Raw genomic sequence first — 15,925 nt, forward strand, 5'->3', positions numbered from 1 at the left:
ATTAAATAAAGCAGTCTGTTGTCTTTTTATTTTATTTCTGTTAAGGCACCAGTTTTTTTGACAATTGGTGCATCTTTGAAAGCAATCTGTTTCTTTCCCTCTGATTCTTTGCATTTGCTTTTCAATTTATTGTGAAGCATCTTTGTATTAGTCAGGGTTCTCTAGGGAAACAATCAACTAGAGATATCTGTCAATAGTATGTGATTTTATAAGAGTCTCTCATGCATCATGGGGATGCACAAGTCCAGGTTCCACAGGCAGGCTGCAACCAGGGGCTCCAATGAAAGTCCAGTGAAGGTTCTTGACGAGTTCTGGGAGACTTTGGCTGTCCAAAGATGAGCTGGGAAATTCTCACTCAATGCTGGAATCACTTCCCCTTTTAAGGCATTCAACTGATTGGATAAAGCATCACTCATTGCTGATGGCAATCTCCGTGATTGATGTAATTGTAATCAGCTATCTATGATTTACCATTGCAGTAAAGTCAACAGTGACTAAAGTCCATGAATGCCCTTGTTTTACAGTTAGCCCAGTGCTTTCTTGACCAAACAACTGGGCACAATTACCTGGCTGAGTTGACACCATAGCCTAACCATCACAGTCCAGCCCTTGTAAACTTGGCAACCATACACATTACCTTAAACCATACTTAGTTTCTAAGTAAAAACAATAACAGACATGCATATATATATATATATATATATATATATATATATATATATATATACATATATATATATATTTCTACCTAACAATGTTCAGCTCTCCTGCATATAACCCGAAATGCATTAATTCCATACAGAATAGGATGCAAGTTCTTGGGTAATATTCACTCTTGAATATTAAACTTGAATATTAATATTCAAACTTTACATCCTCAAATATTATGACATGAAACTGATACAACTTGTTATATGATAAGGGAAAAGTTTGGGGAAGAAGACAAAGAAATTCATTTTGTGTACATATACAATCATCTTCATAATGAAACAAGGAAGAAAGATTCATGACTATTATAGTCCTCATTTCTGTAACTGGTCATGTGGTTGAAGTTCATATTTATCACTACCTTCTTCCACTACCCATTCCATGTTTCCATTACCCACAGCAAGCACATCAGCTGGATGTGGTTCTTTGCCTGGTTGAGTGACTCAAACTTTCATTCCTGAAGCTTCTGGGCCATTATTTGTCCTGCTTGGACTGGGTTGTTGCAATTTTCCATTGACTTTAATCCCCATTGACTTTAATCATAGGACATGACAGTACTAGGGGTCCTAGATGCAGTCCTATTTCCCTTTGATAGTCAGGATCAAGCACTGCAGTCAGTACAGTAATTCTCTTCTTTGAACTGTTGATTCAGAGGTAAGAGAAGCCCAAAGTGGCCAGGTGGCATTTTAAACTTTCAGTTCAATGGAATCATTATTGTGTTCCCTGATGACATCACTCCTCCTTTTGGGACTAAAACCCATAGACCAGCAGAGTTTGAGGTTGCAGGGACAGGAAGCAAAAATTTTCCTAGTGGGTCACTAGGGGTCATAGTGAGTGGTGCCACTCCCCATTTCCACCCCTTGATTCCTGGACTCATGGCTCCTGATTATGGGAGAAACAGCACCATAGAGTGGACACTGATTTATTTATTTATTTATTTATTTATTTATTTATTTATTTATTTAAAGATTTATTTTTTAAATTTCTCTTCCTTCCACCTCCCCATTGTCTGCTCTCTGTGTCAATTTGCTGTGTGTTAGGACACTGATTTAGAGCATACACAGCTTCCTGGAGAACATTGCTGCAGTCCTGCAAGGCATTGCCACCTAGTTGGTGCTGTAATTGAGTCTTCAAAAGGCCATTCCACCGTTCTATCAATCCAGCTGCTTCAGGGTGATGGGGAACATGGTAAGATCAGTGAATTCCATGGGCATGTGCCCATTCCTACACATCATTTGCTGTGAAATATGTTCCTTGATCAGAAGCAATGCTGTGTGGGATGACATGGTGGTAGACAAGACATTCAGTAAGTCCATGGATGATAGTTTTGGAAAAAACATTTCCTACAGAAAATGCAAACTCCAGAATATGTGTCTATTCCAGTTAAAACAAATCACTGCCCCCTCCATGGTGGAAGTGGTCCATTGATGATGACACAACAAAAGAGAGATGTAGGAGTGAGTCAAGGTGAGACACAACAGAAACCAGGAACTGAGGTGGCGCAAGCAACAAGGAACCTCTCTCCCACATTGGACATTCCCAGGATTGAATCCCATTGAAGCCTAGAGGAAAAAAATGAGAAGACAAAAAGAAACGATATAGAAGGTCACATTACAAATGGACACAGAGAGCAAAAACTGGGGGGGAAGGGGGGGTGGGGTGGAAAAATGAAAAGAAAATGGGGCATCATTAAAAAAAAGTGCAAAGTGAAATTGAGCAATTTATAGATGGTGCCAAGTTCTGAAAAAAATTCTGAGCTAATGTAAAAGCACAGGAAAATACAACAAAATTTTCTGAATGGGCACAAAAGTGGTTGATGCCTCAGCATTATTGTGAAAAGCAACATAAACTGCTGATCTTTTAAAAATGTGTTGTCCATGACTTTTAGGATAAGGCCATGCATACTTTAACCTGTATGGTCGTGTAGGGTCTGACTTCTACCTCTTCATCTTCATTCTGCCCATGTAGTCTCTCTTCTTATCTTGCTCCATCTTGTTATATGGTCTAGGCACGTGTTGTTTCATCTACCCATATTTTTCCTCTGTCAAGTTAACTCTTACTTACTTACCCTTCAGTTTTCAGTGTAAGCCTCACATCCTTGACCTCCCCTACTCAGTACTGTTAGCATCAACAGAGTCTCTGTTCCATGAGGGCAAGGGCTTTGTCTATTTTTGCTAACCACTATGTTCCTAGTACTTAGCATACCACCTGGCAAAGAGGAGGCACTTCATAAATATTTGTTGAATGAATTGCAAATACAAATAGGTGCAAGAGGTTGCAAACTGGAGGGCAGAATTTGGCCTGCAGGTATGCTTTGGTTATCCTTACATAACGTTTAAACTCCCCTGACTTTGGATGCCCTTGTATGGGCGTGCGCTTTTCCCTTTCCCCATACTTTAATGTACCTAGACTTCACTCATGTCATCAGCATGTTTGTGTCCCCTGATTGTGCTAAATGAGGGGTCAGTAGATGTTAATGGGTAGCTCTTAACTTTGTCAACATGGAGAATAGTCCTCTCTCTATCCCAAAGCTGTTCCTTTTCATAGATCAGGGTAGAAGTCATTTTAGTTTGATGTGTTTCTGGTTAAAAATCACAGAGCTTGGGAGGTCTGACAAATAGCAGGTTGCGTGACTTTGCAAAGCCTAACTTCAGACATGGAAAAGGATGAGCTATTGGCATGGGAGAGTATCTTAAAAGGCTCTTATGACATTGTATTGGAACCGACCCCAGACACTAATGAAAGAGTAATCCTTCCTAAATCACCCCAAAGCTAGTAATCCCCAGAGTTGCATGCTGATGATTAAAAAAGAAAGGTAGGAACAGCTGTCTTTTTGTTCAGTTTAATTATGACCAAGTACCTGGGTGAGTGTTAATTTCCTGGTGGCACTGGAGGTGGGTGGAGAAAGGTGTTAGGTTTCTGCAGACTGCAGGTACTGAATGTGCCGATAAGGATCCCACCTGGTGTGTGCCTGGGGATCCAGGCACAGCTCAGGGGAGCACAAGTTTGTGAGCTCAGGTTGCGTGACTTTCAATTTTTGCCCTTTAAGTCTGAGACATGGGCCTCTGTGTGCCTGAGGACACAGTAGTGCTATCAGGTGTCAGGTAGACTGTGCACCTTAATTAATAGCTCAACCCCAGCCCTGCCCCCAACCAGAAGCACACCAGCTGTTGGGCCTGTGAGACAGAACTTAAGTTGTCAAGCCGAAGATGAACATTTAACCCTACTAATCCTTTCAGGAGCATTCAAGTCCAGAGATCACAGAACTGGGCATCAACTTCCCCCAGTGCCCAATTCTGAATATGCAAGTTAATGTCCAAGAGTGTGTTCACAAACACACCTTGGGATCTGTAGACTCTTCAAGGAAGTGGATGCTTCTGCTTGTGGTGAATGTGAAATGGCATTCCCCCAACTCTTCTCTTGTATTCTCTCTCCTGAAGAATGGCCCTGTCATCTACCCTGTCATCCAGCAGACACCTGAGCATCATCCTAGATACCTTCTCCTGAACAGCCATATTCAGTGGCATCCAAGTCCTACGGATTCTCCCTCCTAAATAACTTTTGCATTTGCTCCATCCTTTCCTTCCCCACTGCAACTGCCTTGAGAGTTCCTCCCATTGTTTTCTCATTCAGCTTCCACACTGCCATCAATGCCATCTTCTTAAAATGCCAACCTGATCAAGGTCATATAACTAGCTTAACATCATTCAGTGGTTCCTAAACACCTATATTAGTGTTTGCTACCTTTTGTAATTTTCAAGTTTTACCTGCATTATTGCTTTAACATTTTAATTTAAATTAAATTATCTCTCTCTTTTTAATTTTTATATTTTACTTGTCCTAAGCAATACTATCAATAAAGGTATGGGTTTCACAAGCTAGTTACATTTCCCTTTTTATAAATATTATAATAACAAATGTTAGTCCAGTACCACCTAAAATTATTTCCTTATGGGAAATGCTGATCTATTGCATGCTTTTAAATATGTAAACAAAACCCTTTGACATTTCATCTCTAGCTTAATATTCCATGGGTTGAACTTGCTTTTATTTGGATACTCCATGTCCTTTTGCTTTCTGGCCTTTTCATAGAATATTCTCTTTTTTTGGAATGCATTTTCTCCCTTGCCTGAGGCAAACTGTTTCAAAATTCAGCTTATGTTAGCTCACCTGCTCTGTGATGGTGTCCCTGGCTTCTGCAGGGAATGCCATGCGCTCTCTTCTCTGTGTTACTTTAGGCAATGTATTAGTCAGCCAAAGGGGTGCTGAAGCAAAATACTAGAAATTGGTTGGTTTCAATAAAGGGTATTTATTTGGGGTAGGAGCTTAAAGATACCAGGCCGTAAAACATTAGTTACTTCTCTCACCAAAGTCTCTTTTCATGTGTTGGAGCAAGATGGCTGCCGATGTCTGTGAGGGTTCAGGCTTCCTGGGTTCCTCTCTTCCCAGAGCTCCAGCTTAAGACTTCAGCATCAAACTCCAACATCAAAAATCCTTGACTCTGTCCTGTGCCATGCCATAATTACTTAATCAAGTAAGCCTATGAATCCAACATAATCTAATATGCCCAGAGGAAAAGATCAGTTTACAAGCATAATCCAATATTTCACTTTGGAATTCATCAGTAATATCAAAGTGCTACACTCCACCCTCTGAATTCCATAAAGACATTACAATATTCAAAAAAGCCTTAAATCAGTTACAGTGCAAGTACTAAATCATATCACAATCAATTTAAATAAATATAGTTTGTCTTGGGACAAAGCCCCTTCTACTATAGACCTCTGAAACTTACAAAACCATTCATCTGCTTCCAATACACAAATGGACAGAGACAAAGGATAGACATTTTCATTACAATAAGGAGAAATTGGGAGGGAAATATGAGTTATGGTTTCTCTACAGTTCAGTAGACCTGCAGGGAATACTCTGTTCAATTTCCAAGTCTGAGAGTCATTCTTAAGAAGATGGTTTTTCCTCCTTGGGGCCTATGGTAACCCACCCTTTCCACAAACTTGCCCTTTGGCCATTTTCTTGGTTCCACCCTCATCAAACATCTGGGAGTTGACTGAGTTCCAGACTTCTCCCTTCAAGAGTGTTGGGGTGATTGCCAAACCTTACCCAATCTTTGGGTTAGAGTCTTAATTCCCCTTGTACAGTGACATGAAGACAACATTCCCCCTAACCATTGACATACAGGCTCAACCCTCTCAGAGTAATGAGTTGACCACCTGATCTTCCCTAACCTTTGGGGGACGGATCCACCCCTCTCAGACCTGTGGGGTGCTGACCTTAACCACCCTAATCCTTGGGGAATGTGCTCCACCCTCTCTGTACCCTGGGGCAGCAAAACTCTCCCAAAACATTGGACAGGAACATCCACCCTCTTCAACTGCTGGGGCAAACTCACTCTCTCTGTACACATGGGTGGGATTCCCCTCTTGGCCCAAGGTGAAGTCTTAATTCCAGATCTCAGGTTCCAAGGTTTTCCTCTTAAAGCTGTTTCTCCTTCAATATCTCCTTTCCATTTCCCTTTTAGTACAAGCTGACAGTAGTTTTGTTCATACAGCTCTCTCAAAAACCTTGTTGGTTTAGCATGCAAGAAGCAGGGGTCCAAGCCATCAGACAGTGAGACTTCCCACAGTTCTTTCTGAGATTACTGCATCTTCAATCCTGATTTACAAGTTTTAAATTTAGTCAACTCCTTCAATGGGGTGCTTTCATCTGGAAGCTTGGTTTCCAGAGGCTTGGAATTTCCAGAATCAGTTTCTGTTTTCTTTGTATCTGACAGTTCAGTCCTCAGCATATCTCTTTCATCTAGCATTTGCTATAAGTTGCAAGTAGAAGCCAAGCCACATTCTCCAGGTTTACTTTGGAAATTTCTTCAGCTAAATGCCCAGGCTTGCCATTTTCAAATTCTGCCTTTCATAAAACATCAGGAATTAATCTTGCTAAGTTTTCTGCAACTTTAAAACCTGGATCACCTTTCCTCCAGTTTCCAATAATAGTGTCACCATTTACTTCTAAGGCATCATAAAAAGTCTCTTTAGCATCCATATTGCTATCAATGGTCTCTTTAAAGCAATCTAGACCTTTTCCATCAAGCATCTCACAATTCCTCCAAAAAATATCCCTTACCCATTTATAAAACCGTTCCAGCATTTCGGTAATTACAAAAGCACCACCCCACTCCTCCGTACCAAATTCTGTATTAGTCAGCCAAATGAGTGCGGAAACAAAATACCAGAATTGGTTGGTTTTTATAAAGGGTATTTATTTGGGGTAGGAGCTTACAGATAACAGGCCATAAAACATAAGTTTTACATATCATAATATATATTCAACATCAAAACTCTAAAATCAAAAGCCCTTAACTCTGTCCTTTGCCGTGCCATAATTATTTAATGAATTATTTATGAATCCAACATAATCTAATATGCCCAGAGGAAAAGATCAGTTTATAAACTGATACATATCAATTTATATGTATCATAATATATATCCATAATCCAGTATTTCTTTTTGGAATTCATCAATAATATCAAACTGCCACAGGCAACTTTCCTTCCAAACTTCCACTGCAGGTTAAGTCTCCTCTCCTCCTGACGTCAAGTGCTTTAAGAGCTGTATCATTTTGGCTGAATGAATCAGTGAATGATGCCAGAGATGCCAGAGAAGTGACACCTGTCCTTGTTGTCAGGGGTCCAATTTTTAAAATCAGAAGATGTTTGAGAGAGTTCAGTTAAGTATTCTCGATGATTTATTTTCAGGTCTTTCTAGGATGTGAAGAAAAAGTACAGAGAAGCTAATTGCCTGCAGATACAGGCTTATTCCTGGCAGAATCTAGAACCCATTTCATTCTTTTATTCCTTTCCATGGACCTCAACATTTCAGATTCCTCTTGACAAACTGTCCTACCATGTGGACACATACAGGCCCCAAAGTAAGGAGAAGAGTCCCACGTCTTGTGACTGGCATTCTTCCCAGGCTCACCCCTAGGAATCCATGACCCTGCCAATCAATAGCTGGAGCTCTTGATAAAAGCAACCAAGAAAGACACCAGATATATGCCTGAGTGCTTAGATTTTAATCAGAATGAAATTCAGCTGTTTAGTGTGGCGATCAGCCATGCCTTGACAGGGAGAGAAGCATTGCTAGCCCACCTCTGCCTGGCTAGTTAATTCACTCCTGTTGCTCATTCGTGGGGCTTTCCCATGTGAAGACTTTTCCTTTTCCTGGAAAGCTTCAGACAGGTCATCTTTTAAGTTAGCCTAAAGTGAAAATACCGTTGCATACCCAAAATTCTTAGGGGGCGAATTGCTTTATAGAAGGGGTCTTTGCTTTTGTACAGAATTCACAGTAGAGTCACTAATACAGCAAGTTTCCTTGTTACACTTAAAATAATATAACAATTAATATACTCCCAGGCACACCTGATGTGTAGTTGTGCATCTGTTTCTTAGAGAGGAATGTGGAACAGTGCCCCATATACCGCTCACTCCTATTGGGAAATGGTGAAATCTGGCTACAATTGAACTGGCAGTTTGTGAACAGACACAGCATGATGTGTGATCAGGAAGATTGGAGTTATTGCTTATCTCTGAGGAGTTAGCAGAGTGGCCAGAATTTTAAGGTGCTCAGGGATTTTCATATTTCAGTTCTTCCATTTTCACCCTAATGGGATATGGCTTCTTCACAGACTCAGAATCTTCTTAAAAGTTGCATTGACTTTTTTTGTTAGTTTGTTTGAGTGTTTATGTGTCTTTGTTTTATTGGACTCGACGCTGTTGAAAATGCAGTATTCCCAGAATTCGGGGAGGAGCATGTAACATTTGATTAAAACATAATTGTTTTGTTTCTTAATCATTATTTTAGTTTCTGATTTTAGATTTCTGAATGCAAATTTATCTTTCAATATTTTCCATCAAAATTCCTTTGGATTATCTCAAAGAATCCTTGGGTTCTGGTTAATAACAGCTTTTAAAAATGTTTAAAAAAATCCTTTTGAAATGTTATTTTCTCTTAAAAAGTCACCGTAATTATTGTGATGCCTTTAAGAGCACATAATTGAAAAAACACAATTAAGTTTTAAAAATAAACACCAGTTTTTCCTTATTGCATCTTTGATATATTAATCAATTGACCAAGCAATAATTTAGAGGACCTGCAATGTGCCAGATACTAGGTTTTATAGCTAAAGGTAGGATGGTTTATGATACTGGATGCTGTATTAGTCAGCCAACAGGGTGCACATGCAAAGAACCAGATATCTTTTATGAAGATTTCTGTTACAAGGCCCTAAAGAGACCTACTCAAGGTTCCTTTCTCACCAAAGTCTGTTGCCATGTGTTGAAGCAAGATGGTGGACGAACTCCCTCTGGTCTCTCAGGCCTTCTCAGCTGCTCAGCTGCTCTGTTCTCTTTGGCTGCAAACTACCAGGCAAATGGTTCATCTCTCTTCCCGGGGCTTTAGCTGTTTGAGCTTTCTCCTTTCTGTCACATGACCAAGTTCTCTTCTCTTCCTTGTGTCTTCTTGAGTGAGTGTCTTATATCAGTCCACGAAGGGAGTGGGGACTCAACCTGAGTCCCACCCTACTGACATTGTCAAATCAAAGCCCTAATCTTAACAGGTAATTTAATCAAGACATGTAGCTGAATCTAATGTATTTAAAGTATATCACACACAGAGGAATAAATTTGTTTACAAACATAATCTCTCTTTTTTTTTTACAAAAATAATCTCAAACTGCCACACGTGCATAACAAGTTAGTGATTTAACCCTAAGTTGGAGACATGTGGCCTATCTTCAAATATTGAAGATGTGATTTTGAATCACATGCTGTCCAACTTTTAACTCTTAATTAAAAGACTGAACTCTTTGAAATTGCTGTTTTGTATTGCAAATAAAAAAAGTAATTTCATAAGTTTCAATCTAAGAAATCTGAGATAATACAGAAGTTAGAGGCAGACAATGACTGCAGAGTAGAATCATTGTCTAGACAAGTCAAACCCCAAATGAGAGAATATAGATGACTTTATTAATGGAAGTCTTTCCAGGTTTATTGCATGTACTATTCTCCCTGAGCCATTCTTTACTGGACCCACTGGCTGAAGACACCCATGTGCTAACCAGGTTAGCAGGAACACATTGGTTTGGATAAGACTGATAAGAAAAACAGAATTATTTCCTTCATTTCTCCCTTAAAGGTGTTTCCAAAACACTTCACAAATCTTGGTATTGGGATTACCTGGATGCCACATGGCTTTTTCTCCCTCCTAGATTATAAGACACTTTGAGAGTTGGTGTACACATCTTATTGGTATTTATGGACTGTTTTGGGGGACATTGTTCACTCTGTCACACATTCTTTTCCTTATAAAGATTCATGGGATAAATTTCTCTTAGTTTAAACATTAAGAGAAGCAAAGCATCTCCTGAGCAAATGGTTAGTTTTTATTTTTATCAACACAGTGAAATGTATGACATTATATTCTCCCTCTTTGCATTGGCTGCTAAAAAGCTCAGAGCCATAATAGTGACACAGTTCTAAGCAGCAACTTGAAATCTCCATTTATATGTTTCATGCTCTTTCTATTAGTTTCCTGTTGCTGCTGTAACAAATTATTGCTAATTTAGTGGCTTAAGAGAACACAGATTTAATATTTTACAGTTCTATAGGTCAGAAGTCAGAAATCAGTTCCACTATGTGTGATGGTTTGAAGCTGTATGTACCCCAGAAAAGTATGTTCTTAAAGTTAATCCATTCCTGTACGTGTGGCCCCATTGTAAGGAGGATGTTTTGGTGAGTAGGATCTTAAGTTAAGATGTGACCCATCTCATTCAGGATAGGTATTTTTTAATCCTCTCACTTGAGTCCTTTATAAGAGAATGAAATTCAAAGAGAGAGAAAGCCATAGAAACAAGGTGGAAGCTATGTAACCCAGAAAAGAAGAAAGAGACCAGAAAATGCTACCATGTGCCTTGCCATGTGAAAAGAAGTCCAGGATTGGCGGCAGCTGGTCGGGAAGAAAACATTGCCTTGATGATGCCTTGATTTGGACATTTTTTTCAGCCTCAAAACTGTTAAGTTTGTAAGCTAATGAAGTCCCGCCATTAAAAGCCAAGCCATCTCTTGTATATGTTTTGAGCAGCTTTAGCAAAGTAGAACATTATGCTAAAATCAAGGTATCAGCAAGGTTGCGTTCCTTCTAGAGGCTCTGGGGAGAATCCGTCTCCTTGCCTTTTCTAGCATCTGGAGGCCACCTGTGTTCCTTGGCTCATGGTCCCTTCCTCCATACTCAAAACCAGCATTGTCATAGAGTCTCGCCTCTCTGACCTCTGCCTCCATCCTTACACCTTCTCTCTCTGGCTCTGATCCTCCCTCTTATAAAGACCCTTGTGATGACACTGGGCTCACCTGGATGCCTCGGGATCACCTCACTATCTCCGTTTTACAACATAAGGTAACGTACTCACAAATCTTTCCACAAATTCTTCTCCATTCCCCCACCCTTTTCCACAGTCTTCACAGTACTTATCACTGTTGATAATTACTCAGATGTTGTCTGCTTTACATCATTATCTTCTCTATCAGATTGCTACTTTTATGAGAGCAGGGGCCTTTTGTTCATCACTGCATGTGATGCTTCATGAGCATTTGGCACTCAGGAGGCTCTGAATAAATGTGTTGGAGTGCCGTTTATGTTTCCCCCTTACCCTGGCTTCATTTAGCTGTTTTGCTTTTATTTTCCCTTTGTCCTGATTTTCTACCGTTTTGTTGTAATGAGGGAAAATCTCACAACCCACAGGACCTGTTCAGGGTGGAGGAGGTGGAGCTACTTCTGCCCCTGCTCCTCCCACTCCCAGGAAAAGTTTTCTACTTGTTCTCTTTCCCAGGTAATGTGAGGATTCACACTGGGATGCCAGGCTTGGCCTTGGGCTGTCTACAAGGAAAACCAGCTGTGCTTTTCAGGCCTGGTAATTGAAATTACCCTGAATAATAATGTAAAAAAAACTTGTTTTCATTCACTGGGGCAGAGGGCATCTTTAGAGAGATTGATATGATGCTAACTGAGATATTTTCCCTCCTCTGGAGAGAAGAAAAGTTGTGGGTTTTGGATTCTAGGGAGGAAGAAAAAGTTTCAGAGTCAGAGGAGGTGAACAGAGCACTTGAGATAAGTATGAATGTGTGAGGAATCCTTGGGAGAGGTCCTTAGCTCATTTCTTCTCTCTTAACCTCTGACCCTTCTCTCTTGACCTCTTAACCTTGAGCAACTGGCACACCAAAACTCTTCCTCCATCCTCCAACACAGTTGTCATGTTCCTTGGCACAATGCTTTTGACTTCCCACATACACACCCTTCTCGCCAGAGCCTCATCATCTATCTAAACAGCTGAGGGATTTAGGTTCTCAGCTATACTGGGAAAGCCTGGGTTGGCACCAAGTTTGTGGCTTCTTCCCATGACTTCCTTTCCTATAGGTGCCACATGCCATGATTTACACACAAACATGATTTGCTTGGTTGTTGCAGTCTGAGCCTGGAACAATTTTAATTAACGGGAAAATGGTCCTCAATACACCGATTAGACCTCTTCAGGTACAACAAGATAAAAGCCTGATAATTTGGATGGAGTACTCTTCTTAAACGTCTACTCTATGTGCGGCAGCCAATGGGAAAGCCAGGCGTCCTCCCATCTGATCCAATCAGTAATTAAGAGAGGGCTTTTTCTTCTCTATCTCTCCCCTCCCTCCACCCCCCTCTTCCAAACTAAAGCTTAACAGGTTGGTGGTATAATTTGGAGACTTTAAGGGGTGTCATAATAGGAGCTTGCGCAAGAACCGGGGGGCATCTTCTCTTCAGTTCCCCAGATGCTGTCCAGCTGGGTTTGAAAAGCAAGTGAGGCGAGGAAGGAGGTGGAAAGCAGGCTGGGCAGTTACCACTTCTCAGGGAAGTTTGTGAGGGACCACCGGCCATGAGCGAGCTGGGCTCTCAGAAGATCAGTGATGGCACTGTTTCTTACCTGCTCAACGTGGTGGAAAGTGAGCTCCAGGCAGGGAGGGAAAAGGGAGACCCTACCGAGAAGCAACTTCAGATCCTCCTGGAGGATGCGCCCCTCTGGCAGCTGTTCAAGGAAGTCACTAACGAAATGATAGTGACCAAGAATGGCAGGTGAGTTTACCCGCGTTCCTGTATGGGCTGGCAGAGCTTGGTGAGGGAGGTGAAACCCCTTGAATATGGAAGAGGTTGCTGCCCTTCGCTCAGACACAGCATGGTCGGATTAAACACGCGCCCGAGAAGGATGGTCTCACACTGGCTTTCCCCCAGCCAACTTAATTAATTTCTCTGAGATCATCAGAGAAGTGGGGGAGGAAACAACCTGTGTGACATGCATTTTAAATAGAGAAATTCTGGGAGAATGACTCTGAGGAGGGGCATGCCCCGGGGGCTTGGAAAGCGTGCTCAAATGTCAGAAAACGATATTGAATTTTGACTGACTGCATACCCTGGAGCAGGTAAGGTGAAAGCTAACTTTATTTCGAAGCTGGATGGTTTTCTCTTAAGAATAGCAAATGTCGGAAATTTCTGACAAGGTGAAAATTGGGAGCACAAAGGGCAAATGGAATCTCACTGACGATCACACATCTGCTTCCTGGCGTGTGTTTGTGGTGAGTGTTCATTTGGGATCGTGCGTGTCCATAGTGAGGTGAGAGCCATCAGAGCAATAGTGAATGAGACCATAATATACTGCCTTAGAGAGATGCCTTCCTTTTTCTCATTGCAGCAAATTACGGATGAACTGAAACTGATCTCTGTGGGCATTTTTTGGATTCTATTAAATCTAGTCTTCTCAGGGATTGTCAAGGTAATGTTAGAAACTTCCACCTAGTAAAAGAGGAGATATACATATTTTGAAAGAACATCTCACTGTGCCCTGCCTGGCCAAACTGGCTCCCAAGATTCAGCTGATGCTCACTTATTTTTTGGTACACTCAGTCACAAAAGTACAAAATGTTGAAAGGCATTTTCACTAGGGTTAAGTTTCAACAGGACTGTACTTGGGACCCTTGGGAGAAATTCTGCTCTTTAATACAGAAAAGTCGAGGCCACCTGAACTTCCACCAGGCTTTTGTGCTTGTGCAAAATGTTTCCATTCCTGATGGCTGGCTTTTCCATTTTTGCACGAGATGCCTAGTGTAGAAAAATTACCATTCCTTGACCAGCTGGGAAATGGATGAACCTGAGTGCTGCTGCATGATAGTAAAGTGCTTAGTTAAGTGAAAGGCACGGCAGGAATAAGGGTGTTTAATAAATTCTTAGTAGTAGCAAGAATAGCAACCTTGTGCAGGGTTTATATATTTTCTCTTGCTGGGTCCTGTACTTATTACATATAGAGGATTTATTATTTTTAATATTTGTAAATTTAAATATATCTGTTCCTACTTTGGTTCTGTATTTTCACTTGATTTTTAAGCCTTTTTTTTGCAGAAAGCAATTAAATTTCAAAGAATTGTCCCAATTTCTTAATTGGATTTAGTCTCTTTCCCTTTAAGGATGAGTGATTATGCAATCGTAAAAATTTTATGATGTTTGCCAACGGGTAGAACTTTCTGTTCATTATTCTTTGATAGTAGTTACAGTAATACATAAACTCACACCATCTATTTGGCTGTCAAAGTGACCATATATTCAAGTACAAATAAGTACAAACACCAAGTAAAAATGTAGCTCATTTACTTCAGCAAGAAATGAATAATACAAGTTTCTGAAACCATTGTAAAATCTAATTTAAGAATATAGTAGATTGGAATGTTCTTTTGCTATTTAAAAAGGACTTTCTCCTGCATTTTTTTTACCTACATAATTTTTTCACATATTTAAAATTTAAAATGTTCACATTTTAAAATCATTTACTACTAAATAGGTGAAAAATATTCTTGGTAGAAAAAGTCTAATTATGGTCAACTTGGTCATTCTTATTTAGCTGAGGAGGCCCCTCTGCCATTTCCCCTCCTCTAAGGAACTGAATCTTTTTCTTAAATTCTTTTCCTGTCCCTGAATCCTTTAGAGTCAAGATTTTGCCAGGATATAGGAAGTCCCCTTTCTGTTTTAGATAAAGAAGAGAAGAGGTATCAGTAAGAAAGTCATGTGGTTGATAATGAATGTACTTGGTCTGGAATTTCTCTCAATCTTTTAGATTCTCAGATTAAGTTGTTAGCCGCACTTTATCATTCTTGAGGTAGACACATCTTTCTCATTTTGTCTTCTTAACTCCCTTCTTTTTTCTCTCTTTTCCCAATCATCTATTCCTGTATGTCTCCTATTCTCTGTCTGTGAACTTGCTGTGTCTCCTGCAAATACCTCGTCCCCACTCTCCTCTCCGTCTCCTGAGCCTGACCGAGGTGACTTGGCCCTTCTTTTACTCTAGGGCTTTCTTTTTTAGCATTACCTGCCTGGCCCTGTAAGTGGCTGACTTTTTGACTTTTCAAATAGTTTCAGTTGGTGTAATCAGATAGCTCCTGGGTCCTTGAAGTCTCACTGTTCTGCATAGTAGCAAGTTTTGTAATAGCATAGGATGGGCTGATGAAAGAACCAAAAGATTCATTTTCAAATAGTGACCTACCTTAGATATATATAGGAGGCTTACCTCTGGCATTGATCAGAAGTTGGGAAGAGAGGTTTTTCTTTGAAAAACACAGAATTATCCCCAGAAACTGGGATCCTGATGGCTTCCCTCTTCCCTTCTTCATATTCGATAGTCTTTCAGATATACCACCACCACCATCATCGCCTTCCTAGGGCTCATTCGAGCCATCGTTAACATATCCAGCTGATGAATATTTCCTTTCATCTCCACCCTTTAAGCTATGAATTTGCAATTTAGGTTGCAGAAAAATTGTATTTCAGTTTTCAGAGGCAAACAAAATATATCTCTTTTACTTCTTGTTTTCTTTACCTGCAACCTCTTTTTCTTAGGGGAAATGTATTTCATATGTATGTCCATGCTGTTAAATAATTTTGGCTTGATTCTGATTAATTTCTTCTTGAACAGTTTCTGAGAAATTGGAAACATTATGTGATGTAACTAGTTCTTCCATTTGTTATCATAAAATGTGTTGGGAATCACTAACTTTGAATATGCAATGATTACAGGGTGTGGGTACAGTGCCTGTGAACTGGTGTTCATAGTTTCCAGCGAGGGCAGTGCAAGAAGAGA

General features: G+C 40.3%; 1 protein-coding gene across 1 annotated transcript in view; it reads left to right on the forward strand.

The window, feature by feature from the left end:
- The first annotated feature begins 12,682 nt into the window (after positions 1-12,682).
- Positions 12,683-15,925, forward strand: part of TBX19 (T-box transcription factor 19) — a 34,198-nt gene continuing 30,955 nt past the window's right edge. The window contains exon 1 of the mRNA XM_004464187.4: positions 12,683-12,879. Within this exon, the coding sequence (XP_004464244.3) occupies positions 12,683-12,879 (197 nt within the window). The remainder of the gene's footprint in view (positions 12,880-15,925) is intronic.

Source organism: Dasypus novemcinctus, chromosome 13 (genome assembly GCF_030445035.2).
Source record: "Dasypus novemcinctus isolate mDasNov1 chromosome 13, mDasNov1.1.hap2, whole genome shotgun sequence".
NCBI lineage: Eukaryota > Metazoa > Chordata > Mammalia > Cingulata > Dasypodidae > Dasypus > Dasypus novemcinctus.